The 20,303-nt window shown below is 44.3% G+C and overlaps 2 protein-coding genes across 2 annotated transcripts; both read left to right on the top strand.

Moving 5' to 3' along the window:
• The first annotated feature begins 4,630 nt into the window (after positions 1–4,630).
• LOC124692575 (cryptochrome-1-like) lies at positions 4,631–10,004 on the top strand. Its single transcript, XM_047225970.1, has 5 exons — positions 4,631–5,059; positions 5,911–6,132; positions 6,578–7,293; positions 8,051–8,692; positions 9,550–10,004. Exons 1-5 carry the CDS (start codon positions 4,744–4,746, stop codon positions 9,613–9,615), a joined length of 1,962 nt encoding a protein of 653 aa, XP_047081926.1. The 5' UTR covers positions 4,631–4,743; the 3' UTR covers positions 9,616–10,004.
• Positions 10,005–12,748: 2,744 nt separating this feature from the next.
• On the top strand, positions 12,749–14,394 carry LOC124690290 (pentatricopeptide repeat-containing protein At4g18840-like). Its single transcript, XM_047223691.1, has one exon. It carries the CDS (start codon positions 12,749–12,751, stop codon positions 14,243–14,245), a length of 1,497 nt encoding a protein of 498 aa, XP_047079647.1. The 3' UTR covers positions 14,246–14,394.
• Positions 14,395–20,303: the final 5,909 nt, after the last annotated feature.

Here is a 20,303-nt window from a genome sequence, read left to right as displayed (position 1 = left end):
ACTCACTCCGACCAATAACCAATAGCGGGATCTGGAGATCCATAATGGCTCCCACATATTCAACGATGACTTTAGTGATCGAATGAACCATTCACATACGATACCAATTCCCTTTGTCACGCGATATTTTACTTGTCCGAGGTTTGATCTTCGGTATCACTCTATACCTTGTTCAACCTCGTCTCCCGACAAGTACTCTTTACTCGTACCGTGGTATGTGGTCTCTTATGAACTTATTCATATGCTTGCAAGAAATTAGACGACATTCCACCGAGAGGGCCCGGAGTATATCTATCCGATCATCGGGATGGACAAATCCCATTGTTGATCCATATGCCTCAACTCATACTTTCCGGATACTTAATCCCACCTTTATAACCACCCATTTACGCAGGTGGCGTTTGATGTAATCAAAGTACCTTTTCGGTATAAGTGATTTACATGATCTCATGGTCATAAGGACTAGGTAACTATGTATCGAAAGCTTATAGCAAATAACTTAATGACGAGATCTTATGCTACGCTTAATTGGGTGTGTCCATTACATCATTCATATAATGATATAACCTTGTTATTAATAACATCCAATGTTCATGATTATGAAACTAATCATCCATTAATCAACAAGCTAGTTAAGAGGCATACTAGGGACTTCTTTGTTTGTCTACATATCACACATGTACTAATGTTTCGGTTAATACAATTATAGCATGATATATAAACATTTATCATAAACACAAAGATATAAATAATAACCACTTTATTATTGCCTCTAGGGCATATCTCCTTCACGTTTGAGTTAGGATCGACATAAGGTGGTGGTGGAGGTGCTGCCGCTATTCTGAGCTGATGCCGATTGTCGTCTGTAATCGTGGGAGGTGGTGGCAGGTGAACCTCGCTCCTGGGCTCCCGAGGATTTCTCTGTGCTGCTCGAGCGTGAGCGTTCTCTGCATATCTGAACATTGCCTGAAAATTTCGACAGTCTTTCTGCAGGTGCCCTGATTGTCTTTTTCCGTTGCTGTCGAGGAAAAAATGCATCTCGCATGGTCCGTTCATCATTTCTTCGGGGGATACGAAAGGCCTTGGGAACCTAGGCCCGCTATTTTGCCTGTTGCGAGAGTCATCCCTGTTATCGCCTCGCTGCTCACTGCTTCTCTGATAATCATTTCTATTGTTTCCCCCTGTGTTTGCCCGAAAGCCTGCCGAAATTTGCCCTGGGGCGTCATAGTTCGGGTACTGCCGGGGAAATTGTCGCCTCGATTGGTAATTTCGACCACGGTCCTCCTCTGGTGACCTGTGCCGTTTGTTGTGGACAGCATCCTCTCCATCTGCCCATCTATTTGCTATTTCCATTAACGCGGATACTGTCTTTGGATTGGTCCTTCCCAAGTCTTTGACAAAATCTCCACGCCTAATTCCTGCGACAAACGCATCTATTGCTCTCTCGTCAGATATATTTTCTGCCGAGTTTTTAATGATGTTCCACCTTTGGATGTACTTTCTCATTGACTCATCTGGTTTTTGTCGACATGCTCTCAGCTCTTCTAACGATGCGGGTTTTTGCACGTGGATGCGAAGTTTTTGACGAATACGTCCTCGAAACTTTCCCAACTGTCGATAGATCCTGGAGGAAGCTTCTTGATCCAAGATCGTGCAGCTCCACTTAAGTGCACCTGAATACTTTGCATGGCTGTTGCCCTAGTCCCTCCAGTTAACTTCACCGTCTCGAGGTAATCAACTAGCCAATCCTCTGGATCTTGCAGGCCGTCGAATTTTTTGAAGTGATCAGGCAACTTAAATCCCGAAGGGACTCGAGTTTTTCGTACTCTCCTTGTGAAGCACGGCAAACCGCACATATCCTCGTCGTTTATTTGCGGGGATTGTCGATGTTCCCTTCGCCTTGCCGCGCTTCTGTCTACCCTTGCTTGTGCTGCCGTATCTCTTGCTCCACTTGGTCCTTCAACATTTGCTGCTGCTGCTGCCGTAGGTCGTGGACTATTTTGCCTTGCAGCTCCTTCTGGCGGTGTTGATACAAACGCCGTTCCCATGACTTCTTGTCCTGCTATCGCCATATTGTACAAAGCCTCCCTTGGATCTCCTGGAGGTGGCCTGGATGCAAGGATAAAGGCTTGTGTCGCCATATACCCAGCTTCTGGTGTTTTAGGGATAATATTCCCTCTTGTGTCTATCGACATAAAAGACATGTCGAGATTTTGAACCAGGTACTCTCTTTCTCCTTCAGGTATGTGTTGCAATCTGGACCTTGCTTTGTTCCGAGCTTCTCTATGACTATCTCTCGAGGTTCTAGATTGTCGACTTAGATCTGCCCTTCTCCTCTCGGATGCGAAGGCTGCCTCCTTTCTCTCGTTCAACTCAGCTGTCTGTTTTTCCAATTCTCTGGCAGCTCGTGCGAGCCTATATTGATAAGCTTGCAATTCTTGGACTGTAGCAGTTGTCGTCATTGGCTCCGAACCATCTATAGCCTTTGCAGCTCTATCCCAGGCTGTTTGTGGAAGTTGAACTCTGACGCGTGGTGTGGGCCCGACATATTTAGTGCCCATACCTCTCCTTAGATACGAGGGATCGACATAGGGATTACCCAAATCGTCGAAAGCCTCCGATGTTTCCTCTTGATTTTCAATGGCATAAATACGATGATATTTTGTACTCGGATCTATGTTGGGTTTGGTGACATCATTGTTGAGATTGATGAAGACCTTGCCCATCGTGATAGATTTATCGATGAAGTCGTAGCTGTCGACATCGCTTGAGTCATCGCTTATATATGAGTCCGCGAGATGACTCAAACGATATGTCGCCGAAGATCTTGGCGAGTTTCTCTCTTGCTCTGGTGCGACGTAACGTGTTTCCGAAGTTTTTTCTTCTCCTGACTCGGTTGACGATGTATAGCTTGAAAAATCGGAATTGACCGCCGACGATCCCGACGAAATCGGAATTTCGACACGATACGATCCTTCCTTCTCGACGCGAAAGTGAAACCTTCCGAACGTCATCTCCATGGGCTCCGCCAGATACGCATATGCATCCAAACGGGAGGGTGGGTGAGGAACAAAATCGACAAGACCAGCAGCGATCTGTTTACCTCGATCCATTGTGTTGCTTGCGGTTAACGATGTCGAAGATCTTGAACGTGCCATCGAGATCAGATCCTTACGCCTCTAGTTCCCACAGACGACGCCAATTGACAAGGTATCAACTTGTCAATGCCTATGGATTATAGGCTAGGGTTTAGTTAGAAGTAGAGGGCAAGTAGATCTTGAAGGTTTCAGCCGAAAAGTACTCGACGATTATGAAAACTAGGGTTTGTGAACAATGATTCGATGATCTCTTCGTCCCTCGACTCCCCTTTATATAGGAGGCGGAGCCGAGGGTTTCGTTTTGTACAAGTTACAGAGTCCGGGACGGTTTCTAACTCATCCCGCCAGATTACAAACAACACTTCCTATTACAACTCTATTTTCCTTAATATATCTTGTGCTCCCGAATCTTCTTATTCTTCGAGTAGTGGGCCTTCATTAAACCCCGGGTACTATCTTTGGCAGGCCCATTTGGGATGCCTATGTCAATATGCTCCCTCCATCAAAAAATTATATTTGGAAGTGTCAACAAAACTTTACAAATATTCTACATTTACATCTTCATAATATACGTGAGTTCGCCAAATTTCGTGAAAAAATAATATTTTTTATGGTCTATATAAAAAGGATAAAATTTATCCTACTAATAGGATAACACTGAATTTTGTCTTTTTTACATAGGCCACATGACAAGTCGATTTTTCCTGAAACGACTCTGTGACCGTGTATCACGTAAAGATGTATGTGCGTATTTTTTTTACTTCAGTTTCTTTTGAAATTTCAAAGTATGTGTAAGATGTATTTGAAAATGAAGGGAGCATATGCTCCTATGTTCCAAAACACCACTCCGATATTCAAATTCGGCTCATGGGTGCATATGCTCCCTCTATCAAAAAATTATATTTGGAAGTGTCAAATTTTTGTAAATTATATTTTTGAATATATGACCATTTCTTCTCGTTAAGAGTACTGTACTTACATAAGAAAACATTCGAACGCATGAATTGCTATAGGCAAATCATGACAATTAATCGTGTATGCTGTTTTTTTTTAGATCTTTGATGTGTATGCTTGGGATGGGCACACACTTGGGTCCCTTCTATCAACTTCTCAAACCGGTCCCCGGCGGTGAGATCGCTGGTGGTGATGGGCGCGTCAGCACTCAGCACCCCTCCCGGTAATTCTTGGACTTTTGCGCTCGCTGCTCTTCCTCCTTCCTTCCCACTTCGGCGTCGATAAAACACACGGGATCCTGGATGCGAAAGCGAATGGCCCGCGCCCACTCCCATGCTGCGCACAGATTGCTGTCGAGCTCGCTCCTCGCCATAGCCTGCGATTCGGTTGGTGCCTCGTGCCCTCCCGGCGAGTCTTGGACTCTTGCGCCACCTGCACCCGTCCTGATCTCTGAATCTTGTCGTCTACGTGCGTGATTGCCTCCCCATCCTCTTGCTGCAGGGGGGCAGCCATCAAGATCCAGCATTTGTTTGTGATTTGGACTCGCTGCAACTTGCAATCCTGCGGGCATACGTCCTGTTCGACGTAATGCCCCTCAGCGACAGGCTTTCGCACGCGGTGAGCTGTCGGTGCTGAAGGTCATGGTGGATTGAGGGGCCGGCGGCTCGCTCCGTCTCTGAGCTGAGCAGGCATGGGCGGCTCCGAGAGGACCGTTGTGTGGTTCAGGAGGGACCTCAGGATCGACGACAACCCGGCCTTGGCCGCCGCCGCCAGGGACGGCTCCGTGCTCCCTGTCTTCATATGGTGCCCGGCCGAGGAAGGCCGCTTCTACCCCGGCCGCTGCTCCCGGTGGTGGCTCAAGGAGTCGCTTGCCCACCTTGGCAGGTCGCTGGAGGCGCTCGGGTGCCCGCTTGTGCTGATCCGGGCCGAGGAGGGCACCCTTGCCGCGCTTCTGCGGTGCGTTGATTCCGTCGGCGCTACTAGAGTTGTCTATAATCATCTATATGGTACGGTTTCATGCCCATGCTTACTTTTTTTGCGGCTACATGCCCATGCTATTTGATAGCATCTCAGTACAGATTCTTCTTTTCAAATGTTTGGCAATCTCAAATGTTTAGCCAGTCACATCACATATGCAATTTTTGGTCCAAACAAGTTTGGAAACAACACAGTCAATATCATTTATTTCGTGTTAAATTGGAAAGGAAGTATATTTCCTCAACCTGTCTGACCGATCTCATTAATACCATGATGTGTAAGGTATTCTCCCCAGAAATGTAGAAACAACTCAAATTTAATACATGTAAAACCATTTGGGAAATAAGAAAATTTCAAAACAAGATACACATCATGTTGCTTTTCAAGTCTGTAAAATTCAGTATGACGAGTTTTTTTTAATATTATCTCTGAACATGGAGTACACAATTTTTAAATATATCAATTAGGCCATTGAATGTACACTGCACACAGATCAAGTTTAGCTGAAGATAAAAGTGTTAGATCAAATGAAGCAAGGGCTGAATGGTTAAACTTATTCTATGGTTTTATCTGACAATTAACACAACTGAGCTCTTGAAAATTACACCTTTTTCGGTGATACTGAACTACGCCCCTGGTAAATCTTACCCTCATGGCGTGAGATCACACAGAGCGATATATTTTCCATTTGACATATAGTACATGAATGCTATGGAAAATAAAATTAGTGTTTTCAGGTTCAAATCCCATCCCTGCTATAGTTGGTATAAACTATGAGTTACCCATTGCTCTATTCTGGTACCAGTCGAATTACTCTAGATTCGTTTTGTCCATTTAGTATGCTATTTTGATCTTATTTATGCTCCTTTCTATGCTCTAGACCCTATTTCACTTGTCCGGGATGACAAAATCAAGAATGAGCTTTTGGGCCTTGGAATTTCTATGCAGAGTTTCAGTGGTGATCTGCTATATGAGCCATGGGAAGTTTACGATGACAATGGGCATGCATTTACAACGTTCAATATGTATTGGGAAAAGTGCATGAGATTACCTATTGAAATATCACCATCGCTTGCACCTTGGAGGTTGGTGCCTGTTCCAGGTAGCTTGTGGCTACTCGCCTAGCATTATCATTTTAAGCTCCTGAGCATTTGCCATTTGCCTGTACGTATGGAGGTCCATTTCATGTGATGTAGCTTCCTTACCAATATTATGGAGTTGGGCCTTTTCTGGCTTCTTAGACTTTGGCTTATAAGCCACGAAAGCACCTTTGGTTTGCGACTGGATATAGGCCAAAAGCCAAAGGTGCTTTCGTGGCTTATAAGCCAAAAGTTAGAAGCCAAAATTAAGCGTAACGAAACATAATGGCATGTTAAAAACTTAAAATTAAAGAAAATACAGTATTGAGGTTAAGTTGTTTACTTGAAAGCGTTGCTTTGTTCACATACACATGTTTAGTTATTTGTGATCTGATCTTGTATATTTAATTTATAGTTTGATAAGATGTTGCTGCTTTAATGCTTAACATTTTTCGGTTTCACATTCAGGTATAGAAAACCTTCATAGTAGTTCAGTTGATAACCTAGGTCTTGAATCAAGTAAGGATGAGGAATCAAGCAATGCTTTGCTAAGCAGGGCCTGGTCTCCTGGCTGGCGCAATGCGGAGAAGACGCTTGAGGATTTTGTGTGCCATGGTCTCCTTGATTATTCAAAAGACAGAATGAAGGTTGCAGGGACTACAACCTCGTTACTATCGCCATATTTTCATTATGGTGAGGTGAGTATAAGGAAAGTTTACCAACTTGTCAGAATGCAACAAATCAAGTGGGAAAATGAGGGGAAATCTGAAGGCGGGGAGAGTGTTAACTTGTTCTTGCGGTCAATTGGTCTTCGAGAATATTCGCGTTATATGTGTTTCAGCTTCCCGTTTACACATGAAAGGTCGTTGCTGGGGAACTTGAAACACTATCCCTGGCGAGTAGATGAGGATAGGTTCAAGTCCTGGAGACAGGGAATGACAGGATACCCATTAGTAGATGCTGGCATGAGGGAGCTTTGGGCTACTGGCTGGATACATAATCGAATAAGAGTAATAGTTTCAAGCTTTGCTGTTAAATTTCTACTCATTCCATGGACTTGGGGGATGAAGTACTTTTGGGATGTTCTGTTGGATGCTGATATAGAAAGTGATATTCTTGGCTGGCAATACATATCTGGGAGTTTGCCTGATGGCCATGAGCTCGGTCGTCTTGATAATCCAGAGGTATGCATTGTAGCACCACATCATATTTGAGCTATATTGTAATCCTTAAAAAAACGAAAATGAGTCTGTGGACTGAATCCATAATTGAACTTTAGGTGCTTTTGTTCATGTGGTGGTTCATATATGATGAGCTAATCCTGCGTCCCATAAAAATAGAAGATAGCAAGCCAAGAATGTATTATTATGTTGACTGAAAGTTGGTGAAGCTATGGAGTACAGTGTAGGATGGAATTTCATGGCTTTATTTTTTTGCTTAGTATGATTTTATATTCTCAAATTACCTTTAATATATTCTAAAGAACATAGTATTTGTGCTATTACCATCTTGCAGCTGTTTAACCTGTATTGTGATATAGTTCATACTCCCTCCGTCCCAGAATATAAGGGCCCTTAAATTGCACTGGTCAACAACTTATAACTTTTACTATCATTTATACTCATAAAATGTCCACAAATTTGTGTAAATATATATAAAATGAAATAGATTTGCAAGAAGAATGCAACGATGCCATTTATATATTCTGAAACCATATAGTTTTGTATATATTAGTGGTCAAAGTTATGCATCAAAGACCATGCAAAAAAGCGTGCCTTATATTTTGGGATGGAGGGAGTACTTATTTATATGTGTTTGTTTACCTTACGAGCTATGTCATTGTAGATGCATCTAATTATATGTGCTTGAGCACCAAGTAATTTATCTTTGTTTCATGAGGTTTATCTATTTGTCCTTCTCTTCCCTTGCACCCAAAACTAGGTACAAGGTCAAAAGTATGATCCGGATGGTGAATATGTGAGAACTTGGATTCCAGAATTAGCTAGAATGCCAGCGGAGTGGATTCATCATCCATGGGATGCACCGAGCTCTATACTAGAAGTTGCTGGAGTTGAACTAGGTTTTAACTATCCTATGCCCATTGTAGAACTAAACACAGCTCGGGAGTGCTTAGATGATGCCATCTCCACAATGTGGCAATTGGATACAGCTGAAAAACTTGCAGAATTTGATGGTGAGGTTGTTGAAGACAACTTGAGCCATATCAAGAGCTTTGATATTCCAAAAGTTATTTTGAAGGAACTTCCTCCAAGTGCTCTGCAGTGCGATCAAAAAGTGCCCACTGCTGATGGCAGGAATCATGAGTTACAGCCTAAGGAACTGAATGGTGCAAATAAACAGACTACTTGTGTTGATGTGATCAAGGATTCAAAGATGGAAGACACGAGTTCCGTAGCAAACTCTCCAATATCAAGGAAAAGATCTGCCAGTGGTAGTGCATTTTATGTCCCATCTTGTTCATCTTCAGTTGAAGTGCACTCACAGAATCATCATCCTGGTGGTCCTTTCATTGGGTCGTCAAGATACATCTTGCAGAAAGCAGAGAGGAGCTGTGCTGGTAAGGTAAGTTTAGTCATCATACTTGGAAGGCAATTTTGCAGAGGATCATATGAATTTTCCATTTTTTTGGGTATTATATTAGTTAAGGAAACACACCATGATAATACCTTTGTACCTTAAAAATGGCAGTCAGACTCTAGGGAACTAAGGTTCAATTGGTTTCTGAGCACGCAATATCACATACATGCCACCCAAATTTTTATGTCCCTTGGTGCACTGCACAAGGCATGGTGAGACCGTGAGAGCCTGAGAGGTGTGTGTGTAAAACTCCACAACCCAGTTTCGAATCCTCTTTGGCTCAGATTTGAGGGCCTATTTCTTCCTGGTCGCTGCCTAGCTCCTTTGTTTAATGCACTGTTTGGAGCACTTGCCGCTTTGGTCTGTGTTAGCCTTAAATCTAAAGACAGCTTGTCTTATCTTACAAGACAGATTATAGGATTTTGCTGCAAGTAGGCAAAAACAGCTTAAGCAAAATTATCTAGGTTGTAGTCATGGGTAGTTAAAAATGCATCTCACACTTTTGCTACTTGCCTACTTCTATATCAATTCTGGACATGGTCTATTTTTCATATGTTCAGTATCATTTGATGCTCCATTTCCGAGTAAAACTGTGCGAGCCTTTGTACTTTTGTAGAGTGAAGTATTGGAGGTCTAAATTATTTAGTAGATATTGCTCAAGGAAAGCCTACTACATCTTTGTTGGGAATTTCTCAAGATATTTTATTATCATCAACCATTAGCACAAAGTTTGATGACAAAGCCATACATCCTATCCTAACAATATGCATGGCCTTTATAGTCTTCTTTAATAGAGCGGTGTTTTGATTCTTCCTGACATCCAAACTAATGCATATTTGCAGGCAGAAGATGACGACAATGCTGATACTGGTACAAGCATGTCAAGACCATCCAAGAGACCTTCGTAGCCATGCCGCTCGGCAATGGTTGTTGTCCTACTGAACAATGGAACTGGAGAAGCGCAACACAAGAGATCTTCCTGTATCCCACTCTGATACGAAAGTTTTGTGCATTTTTGTTACCTGCCTTCATTTTTTTTTTGTATAAGATGTTATGTAATCTATAAGTAGTACAGAGACAGCGGCTTCGTTTCTGGGGTGGAACTGGCGGAGTCATCTACCTTTGTTGCAAAAGAGGAGGGAACTGTTTATCCTAAGTTTTAGCTTCTTATTCGTTTTCTGCTTGCTGACTGTTTTGGCGACTTGGATGATCAAATATGTTCACCTGTACTGCGATGTACATAGTGCAATGTGGTGTTTGTGATCCTTGAAAGAGGTTAATAGAATATTGTTCAATGTGTGCATTTTGTATTCAGCAACCAACAATATTCAGCGGTTTCTTGTCGTATCAGCCTGGAGCATATATATGAGCAGGGTGTGTCTATGTCTCAGTTGACTAAGATTTTCTTAAGTCTCAGTCAACTCAGAAAAGTGCAACTACAGTTCAAAGAAAAATGCAACTCGGTCTAGTTGCACATTTTTGACAGAAAAGTGCAATTGCACTTTTTTAACAAAAGTGTAGTTCAAGCAGTTCTTTTGTAAGTGACTTAGACTTAAGAAAATCTTAGTTGACTGAGACATAGCAAAACCAATATGAGTATGTATGAGGATTGTTTTGCCATAATCATAAATACTGTACTATAGTTGATAGTGCCAGTCCAAGTTAATCTCGCCATATTTGACTACGGGGATATTGGTATTGGCAGATTTGTTATATACTACCAAAATAAATAAACCTATCGTCTCTCTTCTATTTCGTATGCTTGAGAAACAAATAAAATCCAAATTTTTTGGTGCTTGAATTGAACAATTGTATAGGGGAGGGGAGGGGGATTCATACCGTAGCGGCGCCTTTGGTTGCCTGGGCCGATTTCCTGCATGACTGCGTCAGCGAGATGGGAGCCCCTGCGTGTCATGAACAGACCATGGGCCACTTTTGCCGGGTCGTTTGGTAGCCTGTGAGGACTTTTACGCGTCGGAGAAGGAACCCAGGCCCCATCGTTTGGTTGCCTGTTAACAGTACTTTCTTCCCTGCTCGGGCAACCCACAGCCTGTTTGATTGCATATAGCTCAGTGCTGTGGTAACCCCTTCATTTAGAGTGGTGAGGTTACCCAGTACTGAATAACAGAACACATGAGATTCAGTTCATCAGAAAAGATGTTGGTAATACACAGCAACTACTACTTAGGGGCGATGCATCACGAACGAAGCAACTACTTTATGATGCATCACATGTTCATCACGAGGGGTTAGTATATACCACCTCGAACAAGTTCATCATTACAAACCGGGGATCAGGTTGTAGCAAGTCCTAGCTAATGGAGAGATACAAGATCACCTCCTAAAATCAGCGAATCATGAGAAGGAAGCAGAAACACTAAGCACTGGTTGCGGAGCCAGGTCCTAAGCCAACTCCTCCCATCCGGTGGCTGCAGCTTACGGTAGACGGCATACTCGGCTTCATTGTCTGCAATGAAGTCGATAGCCCTGACCAGCAAGTTAGGCTGAAACAGCTGCGCCTTGCAGACGAACCGGGGAGTGAAGATCGTCTTCATCTGAGCATAGTTGGTGATCAGGGTGCCGACGTACTGACGGTACTTCAGGTACCGCTGCAATCCACAAGGAACACCTGTTAGTTCGGACGACATTAACATATATATACTTTCAAATCTATGCAGGAACTCAATGAGTCTTCGTACCTGGATGTACTCGTCCGCCGCCCCTTCATCACCACCGTAGAAGCAGCAACCATCTTCGCTCTAGTTCAGAATGCGATCGGATTTCATCTTCATGATGACGCTCCACTTCGTCCTCCAGTTTCTGATGTGGTTGTACAGCTGAAGAGTGGTGACATGTACGCCGGCAAATGCAAGAACATCCGCGGCTACCTTCTTCATATGTTGCTCCTTGAATCCCATGTTGAAGCAAACACCGCTACGGACGAGCTGAACCAACCGGTTGAGCACAAACTCTGATAGCTCAGGTTTCCATACCATGGCTGGTTTGCTTGCAATCGGACATGGCTGAACATTCACAGTTGGGGCAGACAGTTCAGGGGAGCCCAAAGGTATGATCGTACATGACAAACACTAGCAGATCGATGAACTACCACATGGACATCCTTAAGCACTAGCAGGCCAATGAACTACCACATGAAAATCCTTAACTACCACATGGATATCCTTAAGCACTACCAGATCAATGAACTACCAGTACCACATCAATGAACAACGAGGTAGGTAAGATCGGCTTTACAGTCAAAGGAGCCACACGCATCACCGAGGTAGGGGAAGCAGGGGACGCTGGAGAAGATGCAGGCAGTACCACCGTCCCAGTGAAAGAGTCAACGGCGAGAACGCTCCCCGTCGTAGAGTCAGATGGAACCTGAAAAACCTCCACAACCTCCACCACCGATGGATGAATGTCCTACAATGGATTTGTTCAGACCCCGGTTGTGTACCCAAAATATTTAGATCTAAGGCTAGGGTTTACAGAAGCTTACCACAACCGAAGTCATCGACGCAGATGAAGAAGACGACCATCCTCCGCGGCCAGTAGCCGCCGCCACATCCACCGTCGCCGCCGCAAGCGTCGCCGATCGTGCGGGTGAGGTAGAGCCGGCCATGTCGATAGATCGGGGATGGTGGATGAGCTCGAAATGGGGGGAAGTGGGGGATTTTGGATTTGCCGGTGAGAGAGCCACCCCTATATACGGTGACGAAAATTCAAGCGCGGTGACCGAATTTAGCCCACCGAGATTTCGCCGTCCCGCGCGAGCTCCTGCCATCTCCCGCGGTGGCTCTGCAAGGACGCCACGTTCTTCACTTGTGCGGAAACGGGGGTGGCTCGCTAGAAACGGGCGTTCCTCCAGGACCTTGCCCGAGGGTGTTTTAAGAAAGGGTTCCTACAACAACGCGGCATCGACAAAGTAACCGAACGGACCCAAAAAAGCTAGACCGATGCGAGGCAAGGAGTACGCAGGCTACCAAGGCGCCCTAGTTTCCACTGTCTTCCACAGAATCACAGTTGGGAGAGATCCCCATGGCGGGCGGCATCGTTAACGCCCAGCCCTCCTCCTGGCTCGCCACCGTGGCGGCCAGTGCCGCCGCCAGCCCGGGCATCCTCCGCCGCGCGCACGCCGCCCTCCTCACCTCTGGACACCTCTCCTCCCGCACCTCCGTCAACTCTCTCCTCCGCGCCTCTTCCATCCCCACCGCCTGCGCCCTTCTCCTCCGCTTCCTCCTCCTCCACCGCCTCCCGCCCGACCACCTCTCCCTCTCCTTCTCCCTCCACTCCTGCGCCCGCTCCCCCAGCCTCCCCATCGCCACCCTCCTCCACTCGCTCGCCGTCAGGCTTGGCCACGACCGCGACGTCTACGTCCTCAACGCCGCCGTCTCCGCCTACTTCCGGGCCGCCGACGTCGCCTCCGCCGAGCGTCTCTTCTCCGATTCAAAGAATGTCGCCGACGTCGTCACCTGGACCACCATGGTCACCGGCCATGCCAACGCCGGCGACGTGGAGCGCGCGCGGTGGTTCTTCGACGCCATGCCCGAGAAGAACGTGGTCTCCTGGAACGCCATGCTGGGCGCCTACGCCGGCGCCGGGAAGCTCTCCAGGGCGCGCAAGCTGTTCGACGCAATGCCCGCCCGGAACGCCGCCTCGTGGAGCTCCATGGTCACCGGCCTCGTGCAGGCCGACCACTGCGAGGAGGCCCTGAGGGTGTTCGGCGAAATGGTTGGGCAGGGCGTCGCGCCGAACGAGTCCGCGCTAGTGAGTGCCGTCACCGCGTGCGGGCGGCTGCGATCGGTGGAGCACGGCGCGTGGGCGCACGCGTGCGCCGAGCGGGAGCTGCGCGGGAAGGCGATGAGCGTCATCCTCGCGACGGCGATCGTTGACATGTACGGTAAATGTGGGAGTATCCACAACGCCGTCAGGGTGTTCACCGCAATGCCAGTGAAGAACATATATTCCTGGAACTCGATGATCACCGGCCTCGCCATGAACGGCGGCGAGAGGCAGGCCCTTTCGCTATTCTGGAAGATGCAGATGGCTGGTGTTCGGCCGAACGACATAACCTTCATCGGGCTGCTGGGCGCCTGTAGCCACTCGGGTCTCGTCGACGAGGGCCGCTGGCTGTTCAATAGGATGGTCAATGGCTTTGGAATCGAGCCTGTCCAGGAGCACTATGGCCTGATGGTCGATTTGCTCGGGCGTGCGGGTTATGTTAGGGAGGCGGTGGATTTTGTCAGCAGCATGCCGGTTGAGCCGCACCCAGGCTTGTGGGGCGCGCTTGCTGGCGCCTGCAAGACCCATGGCGAGGTGGAGCTTGGCGAGGAGATTGCCAAGAAGCTCATTGAGATGGAGCCTCGTCATGGCAGCCGGTACATCCTCCTGTCAAATATATACGGAGCATCAAACAGATGGGATGACATGGCCACTGTGCGCAGTGTCCTCAAGGAGCGCAAGGTCCCCAAGGGTACTGGCAATGCCGTGGTTGGAAATGATGCCCAGTCTTTGATGAAATCCATGCTCGATTAGTATTCCTTTAGAGAGTGATATCTCAGGAGCTACACATCAAGGTCAGCATGATGCTGATCACCCTACGTTCACCTTGGAGACATCCTTGTACTGGAACAAGACTCCAAAGGGGAGAAATGTTTGATTTATTTGTTATATGCCCCCGTCAACCTCGTTTTTTTTTTATTATATGCCTAATTCCTCAGTATACCACAGACCGCAGTCAACATGGTGCAGAGCTCACAATATATGCCTAATTGCTTAGTATACCACAGACTACAGTCAACATGGTGCAGAGCTCAGAATATATGCCTAATTGCTTAGTATACCTCAGATTGCAGTCAACATGGTGCAGAGCTTGAATACAGACCCGGAGATGTAGAAGCTCAGAATATATGTGCCTAAGGACTACTAGATGCATCTTTGTACTTAAATTCTAACGGAGTGAGGCACAAGGTTAAAAGGATATCAGGTAACTCAGGTTCATTGAATAATTTCTCCCAACATTTTGTCAACCTTTTTTTACTGTATGCAAAGATCTGACTTCCATTGAATCAGATATATCCAACCCATTGAGTACTGTCTTAGATACATCCTTTTTATATTAGTTATATTTTGCCATTATATGTGTTTATCAAAGTTTCTGACCTTATGAAGCCGTCAAGTTCAGTTGTTCAGCTGATGCATATCTCCAATTAGACTTTGCGTTGTTCTGATTTTGTCTTGCATCTTGGGGCCTCTTTGATTCATAAGGAATTTTCATAGAAAATTTGGAGGATTAGAATCCTTAGGAATTTTTCCTGAGAGGCCTGTTTGATTTAAGGGACTCAATCCTATGGGAATGTTCTCCCAAGCCCCAAGGATTGCTTACGAAATTTTCAATTCACTTAAATTTATTGGAAAAATTCAGTGGTTTTCTTTTCATATGGTGCAATCAAAGAAACATGTACATGTGTATATTAGCACAGTCTCTGTGCGGTGCAACGGGTCCAAAAGAAATTATTACATGTGCACAAATTTAAAGTTTAAAATATAGTTTTACAACTTAAACCTCATATTAGCTAAACAGTTTCTGTTGTCGACCATCGGCAATATGCTCAGTTACCTCAGATTAAGTCCTCCATTTTTACAATGACAGTAGAGTTATGAAGGTGTAGGTAAAATAAAGGAACTTTATGAGACATTTCACAAGATGTCTTGCACTTAGCTATAGTTTCAGAGAAACTACTTAACTATATTTCTAGTTGTCTTCTTACTATAGTTCCAGAGAAACTATGTTGAACAAGCATACTTGTTAAAGCAACTTCATACAAACACCAACAGCTTGATATTCCACTCCCTACAAACCTAGTACAGTTGCAAATGTGTTAATGCACATGGCATGCAGGACATCGAATTCATCCAACTTTCATTCACATCCAGATCTAAAATGTGTCGGAAAAGCTCACACAACCAGGAAATAGAAAATATGAGTCCAGTAGATAAAGTAGTTCAAGATAGGATGTAGAATCAGAAATATTAGTATGAAGTGCCATCTAAAATATCGTCAAGGACATGGAAACAACTAACTTCGCATATGCATCTTTCCTCTACATAATGTCCTGGTAGGCTTAGCTATAAACTAGTTTGAAACACAATGCGGACATACCTGATATACTTTTCTGTGCACAACTCCAGTAGTACTGACGGTCCTATTGGGATCCTATCTATCTGAATTCATAGTCATCTATGCTGATATTTCTTGAACTGTTTAATGAAGCCAGATGAAGGCTTAAGAACTTGATAGAATGAGGCACAACAAAAGAACAGAGAAGCACTAGAGCATCACTTCGAGTAGTCAGCAGACGATATCGCAACAACGTAGACCAGCAGAGAAATCCATCTCAGTCGCACAGTCGTAGTGTCTTAGCTGCCGTCGCCAAACATGGGTTGGCACGGATCGGTACAACGTGACGATGAGCAGGCACAAAGAAATTGAACCCATGGAGCGTCGGATGAAAGGTGGAGGAGGACTGGAGGAGCTCAGCGGCTGCCCACAGGCCGCACTCAACTCCTGCCCCTGCCAGGCTCGGTAGCTGCTGCTTCCCCTGGCCACACCTGGTTGCTGCTTTAGCCCCTGTTTACTTCTCTCGTATTTTCACGCCCAAAGAGTCTGGGCTCTTCCTCAGAAATACACTAGTATGATGAAAAGCTTTTGAACTAGGCAAAAAAAGTGGGGATTTGTGAGGATATCTCGGGATTAACCCATCTAAACCCGGAGAAGTAAACGGAGTATTGGGGATTTTTCGGGATTCGGGATAATCCCCTCCGATTTCTGTAAATACACTGGAAGTAAACAAGACCTTAGGCGGCTGGAGTGGGCGGCGCAGCGCGACGGTTGCTGGGATCGGTGGCGAAGCGAGATGGGAGAGGCGTTGTATGGGATTATTTCGGGATGGGAGAAGTAAACGGAGTATTGGGGATTTTTCGGGATTTGGGATAATCCCCTCCGATTTCTGTAAATACACTGGAAGTAAACAAGACCTTAGGCGGCTGGAGTGGGCGGCGCAGCGCGACGGTTGCTGGGATCGGCGGCGAAGCGAGATGGGAGAGGCGTTGTATGTGATTAGGGGGATTATTTTCTTCTATTCCACTGCTGTCATGGGTGGGGATGAGAAACCGGTTTCTTGGCCACGGTTTTCTGGCATCGTCGGTTCAGTTGGAAGGGCCGATTTGTTTCGTGCCGCTCCCATCGGGATTGCCGGAAGCGGGGTTTTCTGATTGCGTTTCTCTTTTGTATCGCCAGTTTTTCTCTTCCTGGCCTTACAGGTACCAGACTGATTGTAATTTAATATAGTAAAGTTTAAGATTCTACCATTACATGTGTTTATCAAAGTTTTTGACTTGATCTACATAGCGTGAAGTGCAGCTGTTGCATATCCTCCATTAGACTTTGCATTGTTTGTCCTGATTTTGTCTTGCATCTTGGGACTTCTTTGATTCATAGGGATTTTCCTAGGAAATTTGGAGGATTAAAATCCTATGGGAAAGTTCTCCCTAGGATTTCCTAGAAAATTTTCCATTCACTTAAACCTATTGGAAAGATTCAATGATTTCTTTTTTCCCATAGTGCAATCAAAGTTCATGATCCTTATGCTTCTTTTTTTGGCTAAGAAATGTTTCGCAGAAAAAGTCTTACATATTTTGGTCTTTTTATCAGTAAGCAAGGATAGCATGATAGCACCGTAGATGCTGCTTCTTATGGATTTTGTTTAACTAATTTAATAAACAAAGTCTAACTTCTCACTCATTTGTCCCATCTAAGTTCACTGGTTCATTATAAGTATACTGGGTGGACTCTCTGATTCAGCAGTTTGGCTTGATATTGATGCTGATGAAGTGATGAGGTTTACTCTTTGCTACCTCTTGAAGGTTTAAGTACGCCACATCAACACCTATCTATGCAATCCCTTTTAAGATCTGGAGGGGTGAACAAGGCAGGAATAATGAAAACAGTGGTTCTTGGCGGACTAAAATGCTTGTGTATCTTCAGTATTTTGTTGTGTGGTGAGCAGTCAGTCACACTATGGGTATCATGCAAAATACCTTCAGAGGTTCCGAGAGGAATAACAGTTCATTACGAGCATTACGAAATATAAGTTTCTCACTTCTGTCAACCTATCAAAGCTATGTTTGTTGGTTTTTAGTATATGCTGCGCGATGTTTCCTACTGTGCAACCGGTTTTGTAGGGATATAGCTCGGTAATTTTTTTAATTGTTTTTTTAGCTCTTTAATTCTACACATATTCAAAGTTTTAATAAAATTACTGTGTCCAACTTCAAAAAGGAAATATCACAGTGGGCACGATGTTATATTTCGGTGACACCAAAGTGGTCAGAGTAGGTTGGAGGGATATGGAACCGGAAGAGCACTATTATCTATAGATTTTTTTTACAAAATATAAGGCCATGTGAAAAAATACATGAAATGAAAAAATGGAGTTGACAGTTGTAAACTTTTTCATAATTTTCAAAAATAGTACATGTAGAAAAAAAGGGTTCTACCAATTGCTCAATACACATCTCAATTATATTCAAATAATGTCATATGAATTGACTTCAGATATACCTTATTTATACAGCTGAAACAACCACACTTATTTCATCTACTATTACTAATGCGATATGTCACAGTAAATCACTCTGGTATCTCTGTATGCCACTACATAGCCAGACAAACTCATGTTGAACCGCGCTGGATTGACGTCGTAACAAGCGGGAGTGGTGGTGATGGTCTTGGATGTAGTATCTTTGAAAATTTGTCTATCGACTCCGGTGCTAAGTGCTAAGGACGTGTAAGTGTTGCATTACATGAGAACAAATTATACTTCATAGCCGGTGCAAACAAATTTGGATCCCTAGAGAGTCAACTAACTATAATTTATAATAAAGTTTTATACTTTTCTAATAAATTATTTTCATTATGCTATAATCTGAATGAGTGTATCTTTCCTATTACATAGTGAGACAACTAGCTAAATATGTAATGTTGTTAAAATTAATTTTAGCATTACTTTATTGTAATATACATTCAAAAATACACTTATCGTGTGCTAAACACATGTATTTGTAAGTAAAAGAATGTTAGTTTCTTATTTTATAGACATTTGCCAAAATAATAAAATTGTATGCCTCCTTTTTTCATTTTTTAAATTTTAAATATCTTTAATATTTTTGTACTCATATCTATGATGCATTCTAATAAATATTTTAAAAGTGATTTTGAGTGTGATGTGAATGTAATCAAATTTATAGAAGATTCTAGAGTATAAAGTGAACTATTAGCTTGACTTTATAGATTTTTCTCATGGTCAAATGGATGTTACAAGTTACAGTGTTCAGTCATAAGCTCACAAGGCATGCATTATATGTACTTGATATTGACATATCATCACTCATACTACTCACCAGCTATCATAAAATATTATGGATTCTAAAAGTTTCTCATGCACATGATTTGATCCGAGAATCATCGCAGTGCTTTTGGTAGATTTGGGTACTCAACTTCTCATGTTAGTTTGTCAAATAACAAGTCATTCATAATAGTAAAATAAAAAAAATTAGTTATTACGGAATTATGTGCAACAAGTAGGTCTTCTATACGTGAGGCTACAAAAGCGATCTAGGTCTTCCTTGCCTCCTGCCGACGCCGCCACCGATCTGCCCTGCCTTTGTGGCCTTCGGGCCATGGGGTGTGGTGGATCGCGGCCCTCGTCGGCGGGAGGGCTTCACCCCCTGTTTTGTGGGCCCTGTTTTTCGTTTTTAGGGTCAAAGTTTGTAGGGGCGGCGCTCAGGTAGTGGTGGCGGCGCTGCCTCACGCAATAAGATCTTCCCGGCTTCAACCCCATCTCGGCGGCAACGTCGAGAGGTTTGTGGGAGTGGTGTCTTCTTCGAGGTTTTCGCCTGGCTGTGGGGATCTTTGGATCGATAAGGAGCTTCAGCGACAGCTCGTCCTTCTTCATTGTCTTCGAAACGGATGTGGTCTTCTTGACTCGTTCGGCGATTTCCCATCCAGGGCAATCAGCACTGATTTTACAAGCGGTGATCGCAGGGTTCGATGTTTCACGAGTATTCATAGATGGAGGCAGCAGCTTAAACCTTATGTATGCAGATACATTGAGGAAAATGAACATATCCCTGGCAAATCTAAAACCAACTGACACACGTTTCCATGGTATCACACCAGACAAGCCGAGTTATCCGCTTGGGAAGATCAATCTAGATGTTCAGTTTGGAACCCGAGAAAATTACATGATAGAAAGATTGGAATTCGAAGTTGTGGATTTCCCGTCGCAATATCACGCTTTGTTGGGACGACCAGCGTATGCCAGGTTTATGGAGGTACCACACTACACATACTTGTTGTGGAGGCTACCTGGACCTAAGAGACCGATTACAGTCAAAGACAGTTTCGCGTTAGCCGATAAATGCGACAAATATTTTCATCGACTGTCAGAAACTTTCGGGATGCAAGCATAATATATGGCGTCAAGGCTAACAACTGACTATGATGTGTTGCCAGATGTAGGAAGGCCACTCA

This window comes from Lolium rigidum, chromosome 2, assembly GCF_022539505.1.
Source record: "Lolium rigidum isolate FL_2022 chromosome 2, APGP_CSIRO_Lrig_0.1, whole genome shotgun sequence".
Taxonomy (NCBI): domain Eukaryota; kingdom Viridiplantae; phylum Streptophyta; class Magnoliopsida; order Poales; family Poaceae; genus Lolium; species Lolium rigidum.
Note: the sequence above shows the minus strand (reverse complement) of the source record. Positions and strands in the feature narration are given on the sequence as shown.